This window comes from Lagopus muta, chromosome 17 (assembly GCF_023343835.1).
Source record: "Lagopus muta isolate bLagMut1 chromosome 17, bLagMut1 primary, whole genome shotgun sequence".
NCBI classification, from domain to species: Eukaryota; Metazoa; Chordata; class Aves; order Galliformes; family Phasianidae; genus Lagopus; species Lagopus muta.
This window is the reverse complement of record NC_064449.1, coordinates 3,225,649-3,251,530: the sequence shown is the minus strand read 5'-3', so window position 1 is coordinate 3,251,530 and position 25,882 is coordinate 3,225,649. Positions and strand designations below refer to the sequence as shown.

At 45.0% G+C, this 25,882-nt stretch overlaps 2 protein-coding genes across 4 annotated transcripts in view; one reads left to right on the top strand and one right to left on the bottom strand.

Moving 5' to 3' along the window:
- Positions 1 to 4,403: 4,403 nt before the first annotated feature.
- Positions 4,404 to 19,895, top strand: RAB35 (RAB35, member RAS oncogene family). The gene is made up of 6 exons (XM_048963782.1): positions 4,404 to 4,561; positions 8,565 to 8,615; positions 9,354 to 9,477; positions 16,391 to 16,515; positions 16,604 to 16,728; positions 17,266 to 19,895. The coding sequence occupies exons 1-6, from the start codon at positions 4,510 to 4,512 to the stop codon at positions 17,392 to 17,394; spliced, it is 606 nt and encodes a 201-aa protein (XP_048819739.1). The 5' UTR covers positions 4,404 to 4,509; the 3' UTR covers positions 17,395 to 19,895.
- BICDL1 (BICD family like cargo adaptor 1) overlaps positions 18,210 to 25,882 on the bottom strand; it is a 47,372-nt gene continuing 39,699 nt past the window's right edge. Inside the window, exon 10 of one of the 3 annotated variants that reach the window (XM_048963780.1) lies at positions 18,210 to 24,707. In XM_048963780.1, coding sequence (XP_048819737.1) covers positions 24,507 to 24,707 — 201 coding nt within the window. In that variant the 3' untranslated portion in view covers positions 18,210 to 24,506. The remainder of the gene's footprint in view (positions 24,708 to 25,882) is intronic. The other 2 variants (XM_048963781.1, XR_007380287.1) reach the window with 2 other exon arrangements.

Here is a 25,882-nt window from a genome sequence, read left to right as displayed (position 1 = left end):
CTGCTGTTCATTTCTGAAGCATTTTGGACTATAGGCAGCTTTTTATTCAAATTGTGAAAACTCCTCTATTTTTGTCTTCAGAGGCTTCAAAAGATATTTGGCATTTCCAACATGCAGAGTTATTTTTTGTCAATGAATTGTACTGCTCCAAGAAAGCAGGATTTTATTTCACCTGGCCAAATAGTCACCTTTTTTTTTTTTTTAATTGACTGGTGCCTTTTGTGCTATTTGATGGAAATAGTGGAAAAAATTGCATTGCAGAATAAAACTTCAAAAAGAAAATTGCTTTCTACATATTAAAGGGAGCCCTATCGATTTGATGAAACTACACAGAAGAAAGAAGGTTGCTCTTCAGAAACCAAAGCTTTACAGCTTACAGTTTCAGAAGGGAGCGATGATCTTCCTGTGATATAACTCCGGATGGCTCAGCCATCATGATGAGAGGAAAAAAATGCTACTAATCACAAAATTTGAGTGCATAAAATGCAAGCACATGGGAACGCTCTGCTAGAACCGATTTGCCAGTTGCTGTGATTCCGTAACACTTTATGCCATCCTTTTAATTATATACACTTTTCAGAGTGTTACAGTTCACTTCAGTGGCTATCATAACCTTCCTTGCTGCTATTTGAGTCCATTACTGTGTGTCCTGTTCCCACAGGCATTGAGAACAATTTGTTTGCAGCAGCCACGTTATCCCTGCAGTGTTCTCATCCTTGAACATGAGATCCATCCTCAGATTTTCCAGGTCTTTTCTTGTGGATGATCTTTTCTAAATCAATATTGTTGCTCTTCGTATTTGTTCCATTCAGATTCACTGTTGCCTTGTAGTGCCCACTGCTGGATCAAGTCTTCTGCTGGAGAATATCATCTTGCAGGTTCTACACAACATGCTGCTATCTATCCCCACAAGAGACTTGGCTGCAGTAGCAGACATTGTGCAGTCAGTACTGAATCCAGGCCACAAATCTGCTCTTTTGCTATTTATGTCCAATCTTGTATTTATGCAGTTCATTGTTTCTATAAATCTCCACCACTTTCCAGTTGGTCTTACTGAACCTGTAGTCCACTCATTTAATCACATTTACCTGCATTTTGGAGGTGGTTTTAAATTCCGAGTTTGCCTTCCAGAATACTTGCAAATCTCTTCTGCTTTCTGTTATCTACCGATTAAAAATGCATTCTCTATCCCCTCATCCAGATAATTAATTAAAGTAATAAGCTGTACCAGTCATATTTCACTGTGGAAAGCTACTTGCCTGTATTGACAATGAGCTATGAGTGACTACGCTGAGAAGGAAACTTGCAAGTATTGTTGGTGGGTATCCCTCACAGCAGTGAATTCAGTCTGTGTGTCATTGCCTATGAGACTAACGTGTGATCTAAAGGTGCTCCACTAAAACACTCTCGGGCAGCAAAAGTTTATCTGCCATGTTCTTCTGTGGTCCTAAGTCTCAGTTCTTGTCTACAAGAGCTCAAGGATGTGTGGTAATCAACCAATTCATCTTTGTATTTTTTATTCACTATCCTTCAAAGTTTAAACTATGTTTTTGCATTGCACTGGTAATAATCAGAGTGAAAACTAAAAATGCCCTTAAGGATCTGACACCTTAGAACACCATGATTCATTTCACCTGTAATGAATGAACTGTGTTTGCAGAATAACAGAGGAGAGGCAGCTAAACCACCAAATGCAAAAGCACTGTGTGCTATAGCAGAAGTAAACAAAATTTTAAGCCATTTTATAACTGCAACAGTAGGTGGGAAAAGCTCCATAGTTGTACTGGAATAACTTCTTTGATCACTGTGGACATGGAGGAGGAAGAATGTGCAAGTTTTTCTAAAGAGTGGCAGGCTGAGCACAGTCAGAGAGAGCTATTTTACTTCAGGATACTGATACTTCTTCAACACCTGGAAGAAAATAACAGTCAAGCTGAAGGTTTTTTTATTAGCTTATTAATTTTAGCCAATTGCTACCTTTTGTAATTGAATTAAGGGTATTCTTTGTATTTGGTTTGTATTTTGTACAAACAGATTTATATTTTAACTTCGTCTAATATGAAGTGGAAAAACTCATTCATCTTTCCAAATGGCAGCTGAATTTCGGTGCTCGGTTTAGTTGTTCCCGACAGGGAGGAGTAAAAGGTAGGAAACTCACTTGCACTTATTGAGAATATGCTGATTATTCAATTACAGCACAACGCAGAATCCAGAATTTGATAGCTACTTTTCACTAAATTATTTATATGCTGCAATACAATACATCCGAGCTAAAATACCCATAATTTTCGCCACAACGTGAAAGGTGATGAATTGATTGTGCCAACTGAGAGACTAAGGAATTAATTTTTCCCTCACTTCAAACATCTTGAAAGTACTAGTTGTCAGTCTAAGACCATTTTTTTCCCACAACTGACTGTAATAACATCTTTGAACTGTCAAGACGCTGCCTCTGAGTGACAGCTGAACTGTGTGTATTTCAAGAGGATCACAAAATAAAGCGCGATGTTTTATCTTACAAGGTGTTTAAAAAATTCAGTGGAAAAGAGACAAATGTGAAAACACAAAATATTCAGATATGTTGATATTTTTTAAAGGTGAGTCAGCCAGTTGCATACAGTCTGTTTTATTTAGCAAAATGACCCTATCTTATGCTTTCTATATGGGGTTTCATAAGCTTAAAAATAAGGGTAATAGGAAATGCTGACTTGAGGTTTGAGTTGGTGGTTTGCATGATAGATTCAAGGGGCCTCCCCTTGGTTATGCTGACACAGGGGGGATGTGTTGGGTTATTTGATGGGCTGCCAAAATGCTATATTGTGATGTAAGATAGACAGGAGATGTTGGCTTTGAGCTGGATTGGGTTTGGGCTAGCTGCAAACCCTTCTCCAACAGTGTTTCTGTGAGCATCGATCTGCAGAACTGCACGTGCTTATGTCTGGTAGCACTCCAGCCTCAGTGTGGTGTTTTACATGTATGAACTGCAAAGTCCATGGCATAGGAATGAGAGATGAAGGACATTCAAATGGATTTCAGCACAAGGAGGATGTGACAGGGCTGAGCACTGAAAGCCAGAAGACTTTTGTGAAGGTTAAGATCATGGAATGTTTATAACTAAATGCATAGTTGTGTTTTCAATCAGAAGTATTCTGTTAGAGGATGCTAAAATTATCTTCACCCTAGAGATGCTATTTTAGCCATACTGGGTTGGCTTGTTTTCAGATGAGTTGCACAGAAATAGCAAAAATGTAACAGCACAACCATACCACAGTATCCCATGTAGAAGAAATATGTAATTCTAGAATTGATTAGAGACAATTACCTTAAAAATATTCTTATTTCTCCCAATCAAACCCTACTGCAAAAACCCAGAGGAAAGAATCTGCAGCTTTTTAGTCCTCTCCTATATTAAGGAGAATGCAGCACCACCAGCAAATGTCTGTCATTCTGTCAGGACCACTCACAGCTCAGCACATAGCTGGGGCTAGCAGCCATCTCAGAGGTCAACAAGCCCAATGCCCTCTCAAAGCAGCTGACCTGGAGCAGGTTGGAACTCCTTGAACACACTCACAATGTTCACGGGTGTGATCTGAAGCAGTGCTTTGGTTCCACCAGAAGATTCTCACAGCAGGTGCATCCAAGTGTCTTTGTAGCTCAGCTGATGGGAAAGTTTGCGTTCTTCAGGGCTGATGAGGCTCTCACTTGGAGGACCAGTGCATGTTAATGAGATACTTCCCTCAGTGAACTGTAAAGCTGATGTTTCTAATGTTACCCATATTGTAATTAAATGAAGTCATTATTTTGGTTTGGATTTCTGCTAAACAAAATTTGGTGAAGCAATTATTCTGGAGGACATGTATTGTCTTCTGTCACTTATTTTTGAGATGCTGAGGCCAAAAAATAACAAAGTCCTGAATAACTGAGGTATTCTAAACCAAAACACAGCACCACTACGGAGACCAAACGCCAAAACAAATAAATGTTTTTGTAGCAAAGAAACCACAGAGAAAACAGCACCACCTCTCGTGCTCTTGACCACAGCCAGGTCAGCACCAACATAAGTGACAGGGCAAAAATAACACCCCAAACATAAGCAGAACTCTGGATTAAATCCCTGGGAATCGAACCCTAGGTTCCAGATGCCAATAAGCCTGGCCTTATCTTCTCACTTCTCTGCGGACTCCTCCACGCGGAGGGCCTGGCGCGCGCCCCCCTCACAGCTCCATCATGGCGGCCTGAGGCGAACTGGCAGCCCCGCCCCACCCAGTTCAGGGAAAGCGCGCATGCGCAGCGCAGCGCCGCGTTGGGCGGGCTGCGCGCACGCGCCGGCGGGAGGGGCGTTGCGCGTGCGCGGCGGCGTGCCGGCGCAGCTGGAGGTCTACGGCGGCGCGCAGACGCATGCGCGTTGGCGCCGCTGTCAGTTCCGGCTGTTTGTTCGGGAAGTGGATCCGGGCCCGCCGCCGTCCCCTCCCCCTCCTCCCTCCCGCCGCGCTCCCGCCGCTCCCGGCCATGGCCCGGGATTACGATCACCTCTTCAAGCTGCTTATCATCGGCGATAGCGGTGAGGGCTCGCGGCTCGCCCTTCCCCGGCCCTTAGGCAGCGAGGGGCGGGGGCTGCGCGGGCGCGGCGGGGCCTGAGGGGGGCGGCGGGGCGTTGGGGGGCGTTGGGGCCGCGCCGGCCGTGTGGGGACCGCGGGGCTCCGCAGCGCCGTGCGGTGAGGATGCGGGATGCGGTGGGGAGCGGGCCGGGCATGGCCGAGGGTGGGCGAACGTCGGCCGTGTCATTGTCGGTGTGTGGGGCGCGGGGTGGGCTGTGTCTGTCGGGTTTCTGCCGGGTTCCCTCCTGAGCTAAAGGCCCGGCCGTGCTGCTCTCATTTGCAGCAATCGCTGCTTGCTCTTCATTGTTAACTCTTCGTTATTAACCAAACCGTCCATGGGACTGCCTGGAATCTCGGTTCTGGAGTTCGACACTTCTTTAAATCCTCGATGAGCTCGAAGCCTTGCTACGTGCACAGATAGCTGGGAGAGCTGCAGAGAAGGAGTCGTTACACGTTTTGGAAATAAACCATTGAATGCTTCCACTGCACTTTCAGAAACTTCTGGAGGGCTGGTGATGAGCTCAGGTTGTGCCCAGTGCTTTGTGCTGGGGACGCGGGGCTGGGAGATCCCACCTTCGGTCCCATTCAGTGCTGGTAACCCTCAAGCAGCTCACAGTTACATTTCCATAAACTGGAAGAGATGGCATCCACCCTCTTCTTTTAATAGAGGTGTGGTCCATAAGGCAGCAGGTCCCAGCATGCAGCATTGCTCGCTCTTGGCAGCTGTCACCTCCAGAAGCTTTTGCTGTATGTAAAAATATTTTATTCTATGCTAAACTGTGTCTGCAAGAAGGAAAAGGCTGTTTTTAAGACAGGAATAGGAAGAAAGGCCTGGGACAAGGAAAATGGTTTTAAGTTGAGGGAGGGAAGATTTAGGTTGGATGTCAGGGGGAAGTTCTTTACTATGAGAGTGGTGAGGTGCTGGAACAGCTGCCCAGAGAGGTTGTGGATGCCCCGTCCCTGGAGATGTTCAAGGCCAGATTGGATGGGGCCCTGGGCAGTCTGGTCTGGTACGAAACGGGGAGGTTGGTGGCCCTGCATGTGGCAGGGGGGTTGGAGATTCATGATCCTTGAGGTCCCTTCCAACCCTGGCCGTTCTGTGATTCTGTGAAAGGCTGAGAGCTTCAGAACAGCTTAAAGCCCTAGGCACTTCTGGGAGCTTGTGGATTATTAAAACCAAATGCTTCATTCTTAGTAAAGCAGTAATGCTGCTGCTTGCTGATGAGTTCCAAACTGTTCAGGCAAGATAAACAGGATGGTGAAAACTCTGAGGAAGGCTTCTCCTTGTCTTGAACAATTAAATGCAATGTCTTAGCTGAGTTGTACTGAGCAAAGTCCCTGTGCTGCATCCAGAGAGGAAAAAAGTGTTGTGAGAATTGTCTGGATGCGTGAGGTTCTCTGTTGCTGTAATTAAATCTCACTGTGTAGTTTAGATATTGATTTTCTTTTCTTTTTTTTTTGCTTACCACAACAGTAAGGCTTTGTCCCTGCTTCCACACATTAGTCTGTTTGCCTTGTTTGTTGGTGTTCAGAAAGGCCTTGTAATAGGAAGTGGACTGATACTGGGTGAATGATAATGTTTCATCCACTTTCCTCTGTAAGCAAATTTGTCAAGGGTAGTAGGTTTGTGTGTTTTTAGAGCAGGTCATCTGGAGAAGCTGCTGTTAATCTCAGTTGTTCCAAATGTTTAAAAATAACACAGATGATCTGTGCTTTGCATGTGTTACTTCATAACTGCTCATAAGATAACGGCTTTTAGAAACCAATAGGATGCAGAAATTTGCTTTTAATTTTGATTTTGCCAAGTCAGTAGGCCGTTCCTGTTTTGTTTCATTTTACTGTCTCCAGCAAACCAGGAGCCCTGTTATCCTTCTCTGTTCTGATCTTCAAATAACTCTGTGTAGGAAGCAGAGTATGAAGAAGAGTGCGGTTTCTCAGCACTTGCTGTGCGGGTCACAGGCAGTGTGTGTTCAGAGAGATCGTTGTCATCTGGAGCACAAGGAACTCGCTGAGCTCAGGAGGCTTCTCTTCTCTGGCAGCCAGCTGAGAGCTGTGCATGAGGTTGAGTCTACGCTGCAGTGCATGGGCTGGTGGAGCAGTGGTCATGAGCAGCACATGCAGCTCTGCAGCGTAGCTTGGTGCTGGCCAGCCTCAACACAGTGGTGTGGTCTGACATGTCTGTGGGTTCCAGCATCTCTTTTCTTTTTATTAAGCTGGAGGCGAAGGTGGTTTGATCAGAAAGCAGGGTGCTTGCTGAAGACTTTTATTTTCTTCTTCTTTCTTTTTTATAAGCTGACTGGCACTTTGCATGGGCTTAGCTCTTTCTAAATAACCAGGGCATTGTTAAAGTTTGGGAGCTGCTCTGCTGCCTTTTTTGAGCTCTGAGATGTATCTTCAGTATACATTCACTATGATTTCGTGGGGTTTTTTAATTGCTTTATTTTTTTCCCCTCCCCTTAACAATAAATAATACCTTCTCTGAATTTATGATGACTTAAACTTTTTGCAGATGAGATCTGGTTTACTGATATAATGCTGATCTTATTTGTCATGGATTTTTATTATTTTTTTTTTGCTGATAGCTTTCTTCAGATGTGAACAGAGAAGAAATATTCATAGAATCATAGGATGGTTTGGGTTGGAAGAGACCTTTAAGATCATCCAGTTCCAACCCCCTGCTATAGGCAGGGACACCTCCCACTGACCAGGTTGCTCACAGCCCCATCCAGCCTGGCCTTGAGTGCTTCCAGGTCCTCAGGGCATCCACAGCTTCTCTGAGCAACCTGTTCCAGTATCTCAACCACCCTCAACTTCTATATATGTGTGTGTATTTATGTATATATGTAGGAGTTCTATATAGCCTTTACATCTACCTTTAGAACATTAATGTTAGGAAGAACTTTAAAGTTATATATCATCAAAATAATTAGCTTAAATAACTTCTACCTGAAAAGATTCGATAGATAATCACACTGGTGAGCTTGAGTTTCCTCCTCATGCTGTAGCAGTTTTTTTTTGGGGGGGGGGAAGGAGGAGGAGTGAGGTGGAAGGGACAGCAACAGAAGAGTTGTATTGCAGAGTTAATAACTTTGAGGCATTCTGATCCCCAGATTCCCTTGGCTGGATGTGCTGGAATGAATTTCTTGTGATTCTTGTTTCTAGAACAGTGAGAAATGTTTCCATGCAGCAGGGTGTAGTCAGGGTGCAAACAGTTGTTTAAGGAAAGCATGGATGATGCTCACAGCACATTGGAAAATGTTTCATGGAATGTTTTGGCTAAAGGTACAACTAGAGAAAGGTGTGAGTCCTTCCTGGGAAATGTAGAACAAGCCTTTTTCGGATGCTCTGAAGCAAACAGCTCCTCTGCTTGGCTCAGGGTTTGGTTAAACTGTGGCCATGATAACATAAGCTTTATAGTACCAAACCCTGGTCTGATTATCTAAGTAGTCCAAATTCCACTGCTGTTCAGCACAGCACAGATGAATGGGAAGTGGGCAGTGATATCAGCCTGATGTGCAAGTGGAATTCAACAGAGGAGTTTAGAGTAGTGTTCTGAGCACTTGTTAATTAGCAGGATGTCCTCATTTTTGGACCTTTCCTGAGCAAATGTAAACCAATGGATCATAAAATTGCTTTTGGTCATTAGACTCTTGAGACCTCTTTGAACTGTGGTCTGCAACTCATTCTAAAAATACTGTTTTGAACTTGCTGAGGTCAGGAGAAATGGGGGGACCAAAACCCATAGCAACCCTGTGCTGAAGGAGTAAGTGCAGTGTGCTACCTGACAGCTGATCAAATCCTCAAGAGCAGTTCTGAGGTGACTGCCCAGGAGGGATGGTGCTAAAGTATCTGCTGAGAAAGCTTCGACTTCCAAAAGGAAATGCAGAGAGTGGTTAAAATACTGTTATGTTACCTGACATCCAAGATGAGTGCGCTGAAAGTTCTCCATGTCTTTATTTGTCATAGGTGTGGGCAAGAGCAGCTTGCTGTTGCGTTTTGCAGATAACACGTTTTCAGGTGAGTATTTTGTTGGCTTGTGTAAGTGAAATGGTCAAGGTTTGCTCCAGGCCTGCTGGCTGGCAAGGAGCTGTAGTGCTGCCTTTGCATGCTGGTAGCTGTGCTGGTAGCTTGATGCATTGTTTCTAGCTCTGCTTCTTTTGCTACAGGCCTATATCCTGTTTGATCTTCTCTTATCACTGAAAGTACCACAGTATTTAAATACTGCCATGGTTCCAGAAATAGCTTGGGTGTTTTAGCTTAATCAGTGCTCTGTGCAGACTTCCCATTGGCCCTTTGGGATTTAGGCTGATTGACTATTGTAGCTCAGTCACTCACATTTGTGACATAACTAATTTATTGGGAGGAAACTCTTAGAACAGACTGTATTAAAATAAGCAATTGCATTAGCAGTTGAGGAAAAGCTTTGTCTCAGAATTTTTACACAAAGAATGCCTGCATGGTTACTTAAGATGTTTGGGTGCATACTCTTGACTGCCAATAGAAGAGTAATTTTTCAACACTTACAATTTCTTAGGATGGCATGGAAGATGTGGTTTTATGGCTAGAAAAAAATCTATTGGCTGTGGATAAAAACACACAAATCAGCAGAACCTGAGAGGGCATTTTAAAAGATGAGCAGATAGGGGGAGAAGTTGTCCTCCTGCCCAGTGTGAGAGCTGCTGCCAAACAGGAGTCAGAAGCATGTTTTGAGATACACAGAATAAACGAGACTTACGTTCTCACTTATCCTTTCAGGCAGCTACATTACCACAATTGGAGTGGATTTTAAAATCCGGACAGTTGAGATCAATGGAGAGAAAGTGAAACTGCAGATCTGGGACACAGCTGGACAAGAGCGCTTCCGAACCATCACATCAACGTGAGTGGAACTGTGACTTGCAGCTTGGTGTACAGAGCTTGTCGCTGGGATGTTTTAATGTTGCAGTTGATCAGCTAATGATGGCTTTGCTGTCTGTGTAGTGGGACTTCTGTCAGCTGGTTTAGGGCAGATGGGGTGGTGTCACTGTGGATAAGTTTGAAACTGAGATTTCACATTTCTTCAACATTCTTGGTATTTCCATGATGGCTTTGTCTTACTCCTCTGCTTCTAGTTCTCAAAGCAGAGTTATTTCACTGGTTTTCATATGCTAGAAAACTCATCTTGAAAGCTTGCCCAGGAAGATCATCCCCTGGTTGAACGTGCTGCAACGTGTGGGTACAGATTCTCTGTGTTGTATAACTGGGTGGCTTTGAGGACTAAGAATGGGGTCTCTCTCTTTTAGAACAAATGCATTTTAGAGGCTATCTTTGTGTCGAGTTCTGTGGAAGCAGACACCCACACGAAGTTAACCTTTTCCTTGGTTTGGGTTCAGTTTCGTGTTCATTGTCCTTTTGAACAGCATGTGCGCAGCTTTTCCTGTTCCTGGACAAACCACACCCAGAGCTGCAGCAGGGGGAACTAAGAATAAAATGCGTTTGTAAATGGATGGCAGTAAACGTTTGGGTTTGTGGTGCCTGGCTGGGGGGAGTAGGAAGAAATGTACTTGAAAGTGGAACTTTGGTTTCCTTTGAGTATTAAAAATATATATATATTCTTGAAAGACTCAGGTATTTCACTTCGTCTTTCATGTCTGACTTCTTTTTTTGGCTGCATTTTGAGAGGAGGATCATTTTCAGCTGGTGTATTGATTAAATTATTCAGGCATGAAAACAGTGGGATTGCTTGCATCTGTGATGCTTGGACAGCTAGAAATGGCAAAATCGGGCATGTGTGGGCCCCCCCCCCCCCCCCCTTTCTTCTGCACTTCTGTACAGATACTGCTGAATTACTTCCATTGTTTCCTAAACGTTTAGCTAGAAAAAACTCTGTTACCTTTTGTAGGGTTCCTGTGTGTGACATCACTTCTTGTTTCAGCGCTGCAGCAGCTTGGGGCAGGAAGCAGTGAGGGGAGGGCAGCAAAGCACTGCTGCAGCTCCTATCAGCTGTGCACGCAGGGCAGGCTGAGCCCCAATTAGTGCTGAGTCAGCAGAGGGCCTTCCTGTTTTCAGATTCCCTGACACAATTCAGAGCTGTGTTAATGAGCGTTGGTTTGTGGGGCTGAGGGGCTGATGCCAGCTAGTTTAAAAAGCCGTGGTATCCGGCACTGAATGGGGAATACCAGGAAAAGAGGCTTCCTTTTGTGAACAGGAATAGCTGCAGGTCAGACTTTGCAGTGTATTTTATGGATTTTTATTTTTTTTTCTTCAATTGCAGTAGAAAATGGACAAGCTGAAGAGATTGGAGGCAGTTGTGCCATGACCTGTTTGAACTCAGTTCTTCCTTTATTTTGCATTGCTTTTTACCAGAACAGCTACAAGTGCTCTCGGGGAAGTGAAGGCTGCAGCCTTCGTGCCCTAACGCTGGTAAAGCAGCTACAGAATCCTGCGTGGCAGGGAAGGAAGATTTGAACTTTGTGCAGCTGTAAGCAGAGAAGTTCCTCTGTCCAAGCGCCTTTGTGCTGTTGAGGAAAACACTTTGCCAGTGCTGATTACATTGTCCTGAGGGCTTCTCTTGCAGCTGGGTGGGCTGCTGTGACTGTGGAGCATTCCCTGGTATTTTCCCAGAGGCTCTCTTGACCTAAATGTATCACCTGTGAAAACAATACGTCACAAGATTCTGATTTTGGAAAGGGTGTTTTTTTCTCTCTCTATTTATTGGCAAAGTAATACAGTAACTGATTTGCCAAGGCCAAACTGAGCCCCAAGCAAATAGATTTATGATGTTAGTATTTATGAAAGGGCTTGGCTGACCGCATCAGGGGTGGAGTGCAGGCCTGCTGTCAACAGAGTGATGTAAAGTCTTTGTTACAATGACTATTCAGATTGAGGTTAAGGATGTAAAATGTGTTCCTTCAGCGTTACTGTGGGCTGGAAGTGCCTTTGCAGTTAGAGATTGGTGTTGAGCCACGAGGCAAGGCAGAAATTAGTGTCCACTTGGTAATAGTAGTAATAAGTTGGAAGTGCTGCAGTTTAGATCTAGGGTTGCACAGTCACTGAGACACTAGGAAATTAGCAGTAAAAAATTGGGAAACGTTCTTGTATTTGTTTCAGCTGTACTTGACTCCAGATGCAGAAACAGAAGAACAAAGTAAAAATGCTAAGGGAATGAAATAATATAGAAATAGATTGAGAGCGTTCTGCAGAAACGGAGGAAAGCCAAACTTAAATCAGAATTTCAGACTGAAAATTATAAAAGACAGCCACTGTTTTTACTGCTTATTAAATGTGAAAGAACTGGAATAGCTGCTAGGTGGGGGGGGGGGGGGGGAGGACAAATTGTATGGATTTGGTTGGTGTGGAACTTCATCCAAACTGTAAATTTGATTTAAATTCACCAGAGATGTGCATGCCACGACTGTTTGTATTAGCAGAAATACTTAAGATGTATGAACAACTGGGTTCTGTACTTTATTTGCAGTTGGACTGCTCTTCTTCTGGTTCAGAACTCTGGTTTTAGGATTTAAGTTTTGCGTGGCAGTTATCAGATGTTAGCAGATGAACTTTCTTCCATGCATTTATAAGGCATGTTCATGATAGGAATAAGCTTTCTGAGATGATAGAACTGATACGTAAAGCGGATATGGTGACCATATGGCAGTCAAACAGGCCTCTGACAACAGATGTGCTTCCAGGACACTCCCCAAAAAAGGTGAATATGAAAATAGATATTATCTTGTAATAGATAAATTAGGGTGCTGGAGGAATGGAAAACAAGGAAACGTCCACAACCAACCAGTGGAATACAAACAAAAATGCTTGATTTAAACCAGTGACTTCTCTTTCAAGTTGGCCAGCTATAGTTATTTACTGATTGATTTCCCTTCACAAAACTAATTCCCAGACCTCCAGATGTTAATCTTTGGAAGTGTTTACTGGAGGAAATTTAAGAGGTATGTTGAAGTAGAGAATAACCGGTGGATGTCAAGGAGGTGGAGTGCAGGTGGCTGAAGGGTGTTATCAGTTTGATTAACCAGTTCTAAAAGTGTTCTGATTTAAGTCACCTGTATTAGTAGATATTGTTTTTAAGGCAGTGTTTTATAATCCTCTAGGTAAAACAAGCTGCTTTGGTGCTTATTTTAACTTAAATGCTGTCATCCTTAATCATTTCCCACACCAAAGCTGTAGTTGAAGCCTCTCTATCTAGGTAGGTTTTCCAGTTGCATGGAAGATAGTTGTGTACTACCAGGCATCCGACTGCAGAGACATGTGGAAATAGCTTAGGTCTTCCAACAAAATGGAATAATTTCTTGGGCACTCTGCAAGCAAATAACTCTTCTGTAACTTTTCATTTGCTATATTTTGTTAGCATGTCTGCCACTGAGACCAGCAGATACTGACCCTTACAAGGTCTGTGGAAGCTGCCATCAGTTATCTAGTTCTTCAACTGGACGCTGAAATAGAGAACTTCATGTCTCTTCTGCTCTCCTTCTTACAGTATCCATCTTCCATGAGGTGTGGATGGGAAGATGCTAAGGCATTCTTTCTCTTGTGCCAAAGCCTAAACCACCTCTTGCTTGCCAAAGCACAAAACCTACATGTACTTATCCTTGAATGCTGGAAGCCCCATCTGTTCTCTACTCACCAAAGCCTACAACTTCTTATAAAAGCAGTTCTGCACTGCATCATACTGAAATTTGAAGTATGGAATAGGATAAACCAGATTTTGTCTTTTTTAGTGCTGTCCTGCTCTTGAGTTTGGAGCATCTCTGCTGTACTTGTTAAGCTTAAAATGTTATCTAGGACACAAGGATGTATCTAACAAATGAGAGAAAATAGCATGGCTAACTTTTCTTCAAAAAAAAACCCACAAAAAACAAAAACCTGTGTATTTTTAAGGCTTAGGAGTTAGGGAATAAAAGGCACTCGTAGTCTTATCTCTTGAGCTGCTAGAAGGTAATGTCAGCCAATGGAGAAAATGACATCTTAGTGTAAATGAGGGGTTGGCAACCTTTCTAGAAGGATGCGCCAGGCAAATCTCTCTTCCACAAATAGAAGCAATGTATGCTGATAGGAACTCAGCAGGAGTCAGGGGGTGCTGTCTTGCACAAAGGAAGACGTTTCTGATGAGGTGGCTGGCAATATTAGAGCTTTGTAGCAGGAGGTCCCAGCTCCTGCAGAGCTTTGAATGTCACTGTGGTCTGTGCTTCGTGGCCCAGCCCACAGCTCTCATGTCTAGAAGCAAATGGTGATGTGCTGCCGGTGTACCAGGAGGGGGACCTACACATGCAAGGTGCACGTTATCCTACTCCCCAACACCATATGCTTTTGCTTAGAGGAAAACTTGGGTGCGGAGGCAAGGTAGGAGCTGCTGGATGCTGCCTCCATTGAGTCTCTGGTCTGGGTGATGGGGATACAGGGCACGGTTTTGTGGTGTGCCCCCAGGATGAAGCAGCTCTGCGTAGGTGTAACTGAACCATTGCTTTTCTGTGAAGGCTGAGTGATGTCGTTGTGAACGTGATGCTCAGTGTTGGAGAGGAAGTGGTAGGCCGGCCTCAGAGGTGCTGAATTAAAAGTCTGTGAAGGGATAAGGGCGAGTTTGAAGTTTATACATATTGACATCCAGTGTTTTGGTAGGATCAAGTCTTTCCCTTTCTGATACTGTCGCATGCAACAGTGCTGTCAGGAGGTTTTGCATGTGTGGACTCAAGCTGTAGAATGCTTTTTTCTCTAAGGGATATAAATTTGTAACTAAGTGAGGCACAAGTGCAGTGCTGTAACGAGTTTTCAGGTGTTAAAGGAACTGATTGAGAATGGATTAGAATATGAGGTAGTGCAGGGCCTCTTTCTTACTGGCTGTAAATAATTCTCACCTGAGTTCTTGCCAAGGAACGTGGATGTGCACTCATAGATGTCTGGTAAAGCATTGCATGGGAGCAGTGTTTGGCTGTCTTCTGAAAGCACCCAGGTGAGCAAGAGGAATGGCTTCTACTCCTGCAGAGTGTGCATCTCATCACAGAGAAGTGCTGATGTGCCATGACTATCAAAAGTGCAAAGACATCAGCAGATGAAAAGAACTGGAGCTGTGGGGGTGAGATGCACTCAGCATGTGATGTGTGCCTATCTTTGGCATGTCTCTGTTGATGTTCCACAAAGGTGGATGGAGTGGCCTCACCATCCATTCTTTAACAGAAGGCAGAGGTGAGGGAGAGGCAATGGCTCACTCAAGTATATCAGCAGCAGAAGTCAGACAACACTGAGTTCTAAAAGGTGCACATTTGCATTAGATTATACAGTTTTGAATTTCAAAAAGAAATTATCAGAGCCAGGGTGATCACATCTAAAATGCAGCAGAAGGGAAACTGCTGCAGTGTTTGTGGTAAAGCTCTAGAAACGCTCTCACAAGTTAAAGGAAATTCCTCAGGCTTGGTATGCGTTTGTTTAATTAAAGATCTTAATATTGATCATAAAAAAGGGTGAATGAGGAAGAAATAAAGCTACTTGAAATATGAGAACTGGATGCTGGTGTAGGCCTTGCTGTCAGCTGTCTCAATTACTTTATTTTTGGTCAGAGCTGCCAAAAACTTGCAGTAAAGAAAAATACCTGGTAGTCCTGGGGATGTGGCTGGAAACAAGCTTTACATAGCTTGTTGAGGTGTGCACACTGCTGCCTTCAGCAGCTTCCTGAAGTGGCAACACCGGAACTTGAATTTGGCTTTATTATTTTTGTATCATTATTACTTATTTCTTAAAGGTGCCGATTGCCCAGGACTAATAGGAATAAACCAAAGCAAAGCTTATTTTTAATGGCTGGAGGTAGCAGAACGCACTGAAAGTGCATATGGAGTAGATCTGTTGAGTAGGAAGGTGTGATTGGAGCACAGTTGTTCAACAGGACAGAAATTTTTGTGAGCTCAAGAGAACTGTGACTGGGGGTTGAGTATATTTGGAGATTTTAATCTGGAGGTGATCTTTCATCGATCACAAAATTACTGCAGGGAGTTGATGTGGCCGGTGGAGCGCTCAGGTTCACCACGCAGCCGGTTCTGAGGGCGTGCTGGGAGCACTGCTGCCTTTTGCTCGCGTTGCCAGAAGACACTGTCATCTTTCAGGGTTCTGGCAGCATGAACAAGGGAGTCAGCAGCAGACTTCGGGCTTTGAAATCTGTTAGCATGGACTAAATGAGCAGGGAATTCTGGATCTAGAGGAATAGAGGTGGCAAAGCTGTTACAGAAGAATTAAATGGCTCCCCTTAGTAAGGAAATTGCTTGCCAGTGTGACTCCCATCTACAAGAAGGGTCATAAGGAGGATCTGGGGAACTACAGGCATGTCAGCCTGACCTTGGTGCCAGGAAAAGTTATGGAGCAGATCATAATCAGGTCATCTAGAGGGAGATCACACACATAAGCTGGACAACCCGGGGGTCAGGCCTAGCCAGCATGGGTTTGTGAAAGGCAGGTCCTGCTTGACCAACCTGGTGTCTTTGTGTGATTGAGTGACCAACCTGGTGAATGAGGGGAAGGCTGATGTAGTCTACCGAGACTCAGCAACGCCTTCAACACTGCCTCCCACAGTGTCCTCCTGGAGTCTGTGGCTTGCACAGATGCACTCTTTGCTGGCTAAACACTGGTGATAGGTGGATGGTGGGACTAGATGATCTTAAAAGTCTTTTCCAACCTCGATGATTGTATGAAATGGAGACATTTGATTGCCTTAACGTGGGGATTTGTTATGAATCTTGTCAAAGCTAAGTGCAGGAGCTGAGAAGGTGATACGTGGCTTGAACTAACATTTGTTGTCTTTTTCTGCTCCGTAGGTATTACAGAGGAACACATGGAGTCATTGTTGTCTACGATGTAACCAGTGCAGAATCTTTTGTGAATGTAAAACGGTGGTTGCATGAAATTAATCAAAATTGTGATGATGTCTGCCGGATACTAGGTGAGTCATTCACCACAGATTTAAAGCATCCTAGTTAGTGCACTGACCTGCCAAAGTACTGTGCTGACTTTTTCCTTTCTTTTTTTAGTGGGGAATAAGAACGATGACCCAGAGCGAAAAGTAGTAGAAACAGAAGATGCCTATAAATTTGCTGGGCAGATGGAGATCCAATTGTTTGAGACCAGCGCCAAAGAAAATATTAATGTGGAAGAGGTAATGTAATATGCAGAGTATGGAAAATAACTACTTGGAGATGCTGGCTTGGGAAGAAGAAAGAATTACATTATTTCTGTTGAGGAAGAAAGATAAAATGCTTCACCCAAGTTGCCTGTGAGTAGGTAGTATGACAAGAGACATCTGACTGCATTTGGAGGAGGTTGAGGAAATGAAGACCTCGCTGCGTTTTTACTGGCTTTGCAGTTCTAACATACTAGGCTTGTTCTCAAGAAAGATGTCTCGCTGGGGAGGATACTTACAGAAGGTAGAACTGCTCAGTCTTTACTCCAGGCTTCAGTTGCCAAACTCACCTGTTTTTATTTATTGGTTTGGGAAGGGGGATGGAAACATTACTGATGTAGCTTGGAAGTGACTCTGGAGGACACCCGATGTGAGCTTGGTGTGTTCTGGTAGGTTGGGGAGGATCTCTGATCTGAAAAATTTAAGAGTGGACACTTTTTTTTTTTTAAAAGCAACTCCCTAATGACTAGCCTTAGCTCCTAGGTGGTCTGATCTTGCTTGTTTCTCTTGCAGATGTTTAATTGCATTACAGAGCTAGTTCTGCGAGCAAAGAAAGAAAACTTAGCAAAGCAGCAACAGCAGCAACAGAATGATGTGGTGAAGCTAACGAAGAACAGTAAAAGGAAGAAGCGGTGCTGCTAATGCCCTTCCCCTGCTGCAGAGACTCTGCTCTGACAGATCAGCCCTTCCAGCTAGACTCGGGCAGTTCCACTGGGACAGGCTTTGGGAGGACTTTCTCAGTTTTGTGCCGTTATTTAAAGATTATTTTTTTTCTCCATGTTTTCTATCAAGAGGCGCTGGCACCTTACCACTTCAGTGCCAAGAAAGTATCGGATGGAATCTTGCCCCTCTCTCCTCCCCTGCTCATTCCAGTGCGCCTTGTAGACAAGAAAGGACGTTGCCTACCAAGTGGACTAATTAACCCAAGAGTTTGTATATAATGTATATTGCGTTAACCAGCCTCGCCTCCCTGTTGTTGCTTTGGCTTATGCCTTCTTAATGTCAACCAATCATGGACTGCAGAGTTCACCTTTTTAATGAAATAGTACCAAGTTCTTAAATCAAGTTGGCCTCAGGCTGGCAGCAGCTGCTTCCTGGGGCCTCTGGCTTCACTTCTGTTGGGCTCCAGGCTGGCAACTGGTGCCCCTGGGGCCTATGGCTTCACTTAGAGTTCCAGGCTTTTACTTGGGGCTCTGGCTTTCTTTTTCTAGGTACCGGGATTGCAGGTGTTGTTGCTGAAGCCTGGGGTTTCACTTCTCAAGCCCCTGGGCTGGCAGCTGGTGCTGCTGCTGGGGCCTTGAATTTCAGTTTGCCATGATCCGGGTTTTTGGCTGGGTCCTTGGGTTTCATCTTCATGTGCTGCAGCCCAGCTGTACCCATGCTCTCCTTCCATTTGTATCAAGATACTGAAAAAAAAACCAACCAGCCTGCAGAAGTGGGATTTATTTGGATAAAACTTTTTGTTTTTTTAAGGTGAAATTAAACTCCTTTGACCTCTGCTTCTGGTTCTGCCACGGTCCTAAGTGAGGGTCCACTTCTTTTGAGAACAAACATCATGTTGTTCTGCCAAAAAAAACAACCAACAATACCCCTTCCTCCTCATTGTCCCATCAACAAATAGGAGATGTGAACATGAATGTGAATTTTGGTGGCAGAGCTGCGTTTTTCAGTGAGAAAAGGCATGAAAAGAAATCTAGCTATTCTGGATTGATGTCTGAAAATGAAAGCTGCTGCAGGATCATTCCCAGGACTCTTCTATTAGAAAGGAGGACTGCTCTTTAATGTAAGAAAATGGAAAACTTGCTTGGAGGATCACCTTTGAAAACAAACCGGTCTTGCTGTGCCCAGCGTTGTTTTCTTTGCCCACGTTGGCATTTCTGGGAAAACAGTGGCTCAGTCTGTTGCCCTGGATAGATACAGTTAAAGGGGGAGAGATTGTGTAACTGAAGTATTAGATTTCTGGGCTGAATGTACGTGCTCAGCACCTGAATAATTGCCTACATAATAATTAAGAATTTTCTTTAAGATGACAAAAAGGCATAGAAGATAACGATTTCCTTGAAGACCTTGAAGGCAGACTTACTCCATTTGTCAGTGAGCCCAATGGAATTGCTGGCCTTGGTTTGGTAGGATGTGGTTCACTGATGTCCATGAGCTCTGGATCAGCCCTCCTCTCTCCCTTCCTCCCCGTTCCCCCAGGAGAGGCTAAAATTTAGTCACTTATTTTGCCTGTATTTTTTTTTTTAAGATTTTTACGGGTTGTGGTAAGAGCCCCAATCATACAATCACATCACAATCAATCACTTTGGAGACTTTCTTTTAAAAAAAAAATGCAAACAATGAATGTGTAAACACATTTTTAATCAGTTCAGGTGCTGGGAGTACATTTCCAGCTGCCTTCACCCATCTGTTTTCTTCACATATCTTGTAGTGGTAACCCAAGAAAGAGTTGGGATGACGTTGCTAGCGTGAGCTCTGATGATGGTTAGACTCAAGCAGCTGTGGAAAGGGGCAGCTTAAGTTGCACCAGGTGTCATTCTGTATGCTTTCTCATGTTGAATGTGGTGTATGCACAAGGAAGGAGCTCTGTCAGTCCTCAAAGCCTTCCTGTTGAAATGAAGCCGTGCTGTGATGCTGTGACGGTTACCACTTTCTAATCAAAGGGTCCAACTGTGTTTCTTTTGGGCTCTCGTGGTAGCAAGTGTGCAGATCCAGGAAGGAGCAACTTCTTACAGGCTGAAATAAATGTCTGAAATGACTGGAACTGATGCAATAAAATGAGGAAATGGTGCACCCAAACCTGGAGTGTTCTCTTATGTGGGAAGATTGGTTCTCTTTGAGTCCAGGTCTTTGTGGCCACAGTTTGAGCTCTGCCAATCCAGGTGTCCAACTTCCTGCAGTGGGAGTTTTTTCCTAATACTGGCTGTAGAGGAGTGGTTATGTCTGCTCTTGCCACTGACTGTTCAATTGGAAGGGGTGGGGACTGCATCTCTCGTGGTGTGCTGATGTGAAGTTTCCTAAATGTTGAGCAATGGAATGTCTAACTGGATTGCTAGGATTATTTCTGTAATGAAAGTTTCTAATTATGCTTTTTAAATAATTTTAAAAAACTAAAAATAAAGGTTACAAGCTGCCAAATCTTTTTTGAGGCTTTGTTTCCTCTGCTGTCCATCATCTGGAGGTGGAGGGTGGCAAGCCAGGGCTGAGCCCTTCTGCTGGATGTGGAGGGGGCTTCTTTCTGGGGAAGGAGGTACTGATGAAATAACAATTGATGTGTATCTGTCCTGTGCTGGCTGCCAGTTCACACAAGCAGGCTACTAAGGCAGCTCCTCGCTCCTGGAGAAGGGTCATGGAAACACTCCCAAGTGTTTTGGGACGATGCCTTTTCTCCTGCCTGCCTTGTTCAGCTATGACTGTTGATGGGAGAATCTTCACAGCATGCAGATGGCCTGAGCTGCAACTGGGGCTCGTTGGAGGTGTCTCATTGGTCATCTGAGATTTATCTAAACTTGTCAAAGTTTGAATGCTCCTCCGTGTAAAGGCACCTAAAGGGTACAGATGGCTGGATGGTGGAGGAGACTTGAGTTTGCCTGTTTTCCTGTGCAGCAGGAGGTGTAAACGCCTCAAATGTTCTTTCTCCAGCCTTGTTCTCTGCAGAACACATGCAAGTGCTGTCTGGGTGAATTTCTTGGGATGATGAGGTGCTAAAGATGCTTCTAGGTGCTAAGATGCTTCTGCAGGTGGGCAGGATAAGCAGTGACTTGAGAGCTGAGACAGTATATAAATGTCTGTTTTATTCTGAAGAGAACTATTTACAAAAGAAGAGCATCTTTTTACTAAAAATATGCCTTTATAGATTTTCATAATATGTATCTTATAAAAACCATACATTTATTTACATGACTGCTACATACAAAAATTACAGCACTGTGGTTTATGTACATATCTATAGATACATTCTTTCTGCTTGTCCCTGCTGTGTGCTTTTCCCTCTCAATCCAAGGGAATGGTTACTGCAGCACCCAGACGCTTCCTTTCTTGGCTTTTGGTTACAACAATCTTGCTTTTTATAGCCGAGTGGGGAGTGCAGAGATTGCCTGCTGCAGAGGCATATCAGGAATTTAGCATTCTAAGTAGGACAAGTGCATACAGCTATGAAGTCCTTGTGCATGCAGCACTGCCTCTAACCTCACTTCTTGCTGCTCTGTGCAAAATTATTCTGTTGTCATTAATTGATTTAGCATTCATCTTGATGGCAAGTTGCTGATCCAAGTTTGAATTAACATAAAGTGCGAGTGACTTGCCTTTCATTCACGTATTCCTTGTTTACTGTTGCTTCCCTTGCAGAGTTTACGAAAGGGAGAATCATCCCTTCTCCCTTACACAGAAAACATTTGCCCAGTCACCTGTTGCTCAACTGTGGGAAAGTTCTTTGTAACCTTCATCTCAGCAGGTGTCTTCTGCATGTGCAAAACTCGAGGGTGACTGTGCAGCACTGCTGGGTTATTTACCATCATCTCCGAAGGGTGAGTGTTGTATTTAGAGCTGCTGATCCCTCTTGTTAAGTCTACTTTGGGATCCTGAGTGCCTGCTGGATTAATGCACTTCCTCCATTCCATTCAGTGGAGCTGATGTTTTCTTTATGCCATGTGTATCCTAAAATACAGACTATCACAAGTGGAGCATCTTCTAACCCAGCCCTGCAAGGACAGTTCCAGGTTCCTGGCCTCTACAGAAGGGGATGAGTGCTTCAATGACCGTTCAGGGTGAAATAGTTGGGACCTTAAAACACAATGTGACACACAAGAATGTGAAGGACTGAGTAAGTTTTCAATAGAACGAAACAAAGCTTAGCTGCTATGTTAAGGCAGTTTCTGTTGCTATTGAGTAGCAGCTGAGCACAAGGAGGTCTCCTTTGGTCTGTTGTCCAGTTCGTTAAACACAATTCTCTTGTATTTCTGGGTTTAGTAGTGCAACTAAGTCTGTAGGATTAAGGGGTTAGTTTGAAGAAACCATACCCAACTGGCACCTTGGGACGCGCTGTCCTTCCTTTTGCATTCTCTTCCGTCACTGCTAATAAATAAATAAAATTGCAATGGGATTAGGGTAGGTTTCTCCTTAAATGCAGAGATGTGCTGTGCATTTCAATTGCCTACCCCTGCAACCAAATGAGTCACTTTCCTCTCAGCAAACGTGTAGCAGAAGGCACCTTTCTTCGTCTCATTACCGCATCTTCATTGGGTTACTGAAGGTCCTTTACTTAGGACTGCGTACAGACAGACAGACATCTTCAAGGGGGGAAGGTCCCACTCAGCTGTCAGCACGTGGTCTGCAGAGAGCTGCTGGGGCCTGGGAAGTGATTGCTGACAGCAGAATAAGGAGCTGTGAGGACTGAGATGTTCACATGACTCCCAAAAATATGCAGTGTCATTTCCAAAGAATTGCTGTGTAAGACAACTGCTCACAGGGATCGCTGTTGTCCATCTATCCACGCCAATTCTGCAGGTAACAGAGCTTCTTAATGCATATGGGCATGAGTGAGTCCTGACGGCAGGAGATGCTGAGCACGTGCCTCGTGTCTCTGTCCTATGAGGAGTCATAATGTAGGTATGATGGGAGGGTGAGGGTTTTCTGTCCTGAGAGCACTCTTGGCACTGCATGGAGTCCCTTCCCTTAGTTTGCACTACAAGCAGACGCTCAGCAGGAGGAGAGGTTTGGTTTCCTTTCCTGCTGATGAGGCTCCAAGCTCCCTTCCCTATTAGCATCAAACGATGTTGATGGTGCTTTAATTACTTCTTGGGTAGGACCTGGGATCCAGGTTTCATTGCTTTCAGGTAAATGAGTTTTACCACTCATCCTTCTCTATCCCCAAAGAGTGCTTTGCTCTTTGCAGAGCTGACCTGATGTTTACTGACTTTGTACCAGCGTGGCAGCTCCGTGCTAATAAGGAAACGTGGGGATGCTCAGATCTTTGTAGGCAGAAAGGATATTTCTACTGAGGTATTATGTATGCTCGATGCAATAAATAAATACATTAAACAACAACCCACCAACCTTACCTGCTTCTAAGGAGGAGGTGCTGGATGGCTAATTCTAGCAGCATACCTGTGACTGTCAATATGGAGCAGGGATTGGCAGCTCCCCCTAAGAAGGTGTTTTAGCACCTGTGCTGAGCTGGGAAGAGCTGTATGTGTTCCATCTCCTGTGGGACAGCGTAGGAGGGAGCCTCCTCAAAGCAGCAGGGAAACAAATTGGGGTCTGTGGGCATTGTGAGCTGGGAGAACATGTGAAAATCACATGATGGAGGCAGGACAGCTCTGAGCTTGGCCTGGCTGCCTTGCTGTCTCGTGAAGGCAGACTGTATCAAAGGGAAGAGCTCTAAGGTGCCCATCCAGTGCATAGGGAAATGTATTGCAGGGTTTCCAGCACCACCGTGTGCATACACCAGAAATACTAATTTTCCTTCTTGTCGGCTGAGTCTTGGTTTCAGCAAAGCAGGCTTTGATCACCTTTGGTTAAGAGGAGATCTGGCTGCCTGTTTGCTGAGGGGCTGAGTGGGAAATGACCCATGGGCAGAACAAATACACATCATTTCCATCAGGCCACAGCTAATGGTACTGCAGGGCACAAAGGGCAAGCTGCAAGATCCCCAGAGCTCTGCAGGTGCCCTGATTGCCTGGGGCTTTAGCAAAGGTAGATGCCCATGTGTTTTTGGCACGGATCACATCTGCCAGCGGATGTGATGTGATCCGGATGTGACATGGATTTAAGGATCACATCTGCCAGCCTAGCATTGGTGAGCCTTTGATTTCATTATGGACAGGATCTCAATGAGTTGTGGGGGTTTTTTTGGGCGGGAAGCTATCCTGTTACAATAACAGGTTTCTTACTCGGTTTGTGAGAGATACATGGCTTTAGGGGAAAGGTGTGCGACGTGCTGAAGTTCCACATCTACCTTTGACCTTTGGAGGCCCCGGGACTGAACATCCACAACGCTATTCAGTTTGTAATCTGTTGCAGGTGGCCAATAGGGATGGGAAGAAGTCCTTAACATTTTTGTGCACCTACAGACTCTGCAACTCTTCTAACAGGCTGCAGAAGACACAAACTTACAACTGCCCTGACCTGCAAGGAGCCTGGGTTCCCCGCGGGGGTGAGCAGCTCCACAGAGCCACAGGCATGCCCAGGTACGATGTGCAGTGAGGGTTCATCTTCTCAAAACATGGCAATGCTGCAGCCAAAGCAGCTCTGCTCCCAGTGGGATGGATGAAGGACATCAGTTGCCAGGCCTGGAGGGCTGTATGAGGGCTCCTCTCTTCTCTTGCATTGGGCTCTCTTCTTCCCCCTGCACTCGCTGTGATGGCAGTTCCCAATCCCCTGCGCTGCTTTGTCTTGGGGCTGCTTATTTCCTTCTCCAGCATCAGAATGCTTTTAAGACAATCAATCAGATTATTCTTCACAGCAGAAACTAAACCGTGTCAAAGCGCCTAAAATATACCCTGAAGTTCATCGCTTCACTTGAAGAATAAGAAAAGTTGCTTTCCATCTGTAGCACAATGTCAATTTGCAAATTTCCAATTTATGTAAACATTTGGTTCAGACCAGGTGCGGCGTTAATAGTGCAGAGTCTCAAGGTTAACTCCTTTGCCCCTTCTTATTCCCGGTGGATCAGCGTTGGGTCCATCAGCAAGCTGGGCAGCTGCCCCCTCCCCATCTTGAAGCAAGAATGGTTGGAGAGGTTTCTCTTTTTCAAGTTAATTTTTCTTGAAAAAGGAAAAGAGACGGTGCCCTTCTGCCCCACTGGGCTCATCCCCCTGCGGCTCTGGCTGGAGCACAGGGGAGGGTCTGGCACTCTGCTTTGCGACGTAGCCACTGGAGAAGGAATAAGCAAGCTGGCTCCATTCCTTCGGGTGTTTGTCCATCAGCTGCTGGTCAATGACCCTGTGCATGTCATCCTGCAGCAGAGGGAGAGGAGATGGGCATTAGAGGCAGCTGATGCTCGAGGGGAGCTTGTGTGGGGATGTGGGTGTGAAACGTGCCGCAATGAGATGGAGAAGGGATGACGGCAAGCGTGGGGACAGCCCCAGCTCCCTGCCCAGCAGCAGGCTTAGCCCCAGTTCCCACTGTGAGGTTTTCTAGTGAGTGAGAAGGCAACTCGCATTGCCTGGGGGATGAATTGCTTGAGCAGACTTGCAAACCAGGGAATGGCAGAGCTGTCTGTGCAGCCCCACTGAAGGGCCCTCCTGGGGAAGGCGCTCCCCAGAGCAGAGGGGCTGGGGTCAGGCACAGGCCCACAAAAACCCCATGTGGGTCTTGTCACTTCGGTGCTCAGCCCTTAGCCCCAGCTCCTTTCCAGTGGTGCTGGCAGAGTGATGGAAGCTCTCTGACTGACAGCTTGGCACCAACAACTGCACTCCAGTTTTTTGTTTGTTTTTTGAAGCACTGGAGATGCTGTGGTTTAGCCCATGTTTGCAGCAGAGTGAAGTTGCTCCACACAAAGCAATCAGTCAGCTGTACTGCTGCTAATGACACGTACTGATGTGCTCCTTGAAAACCTGGCTGCAATTTGACAAAATCTTAAACTTTCAGATACATTATTTCTGCTATAATTGTGTATTTAAGCTGGAGATTAGTGAAAATCCATGTATGCAGATTAGCCCCAGGGGAGATGTCACTTATTCTCCAATGTTTTGGTCCCTGATTAGGACTGAGGGTGCTGGCTGGTGAGAACAAAGTTATCTGGGCAGACTGCAAGATGAGAACTGCCATTTTGGGGGGCTCTGCACACAGGGCAGGGCTCAACTGTGTTTTTTGGGGTACCCGTGGACCCCACCAGTTGGGAAGGTTGGAAGAGTCTCAGCAGTTGCTGATGTTATGGACCTAGCAGTGATGGTACACAGCCTCTGCTGGGAGAAACCTTCAGGTGGAGTCTGGGTGACCTGGATGGCTACCAGAGGCCATTGCCTGTGGCCCTAGTGGGCTCAGGTGACCTCCCAGCCCTGTGTCTCCTTGGGACAGCATGGAAGATGGGGCTGCTCAGGGCACTGTGTGCTAGCACCCATAGCCAAGGGCTACTTGGGATCCTTGTTTTAGGATCACCAAGGAGCTGAAATCACTGTGACACAAGGAA

Bases quoted from the DNA above. Each gene is read 5' to 3' on its own strand.
- RAB35 (XM_048963782.1), top strand. From the start codon at position 4,510: ATGGCCCGGGATTACGATCACCTCTTCAAGCTGCTTATCATCGGCGAT. The intron at 16,516-16,603 runs GTGAGTCATTCA...TTCTTTTTTTAG, and splicing joins TGATGTCTGCCGGATACTAG to TGGGGAATAAGAACGATGAC. The intron at 16,729-17,265 runs GTAATGTAATAT...TTTCTCTTGCAG, and splicing joins AAAATATTAATGTGGAAGAG to ATGTTTAATTGCATTACAGA.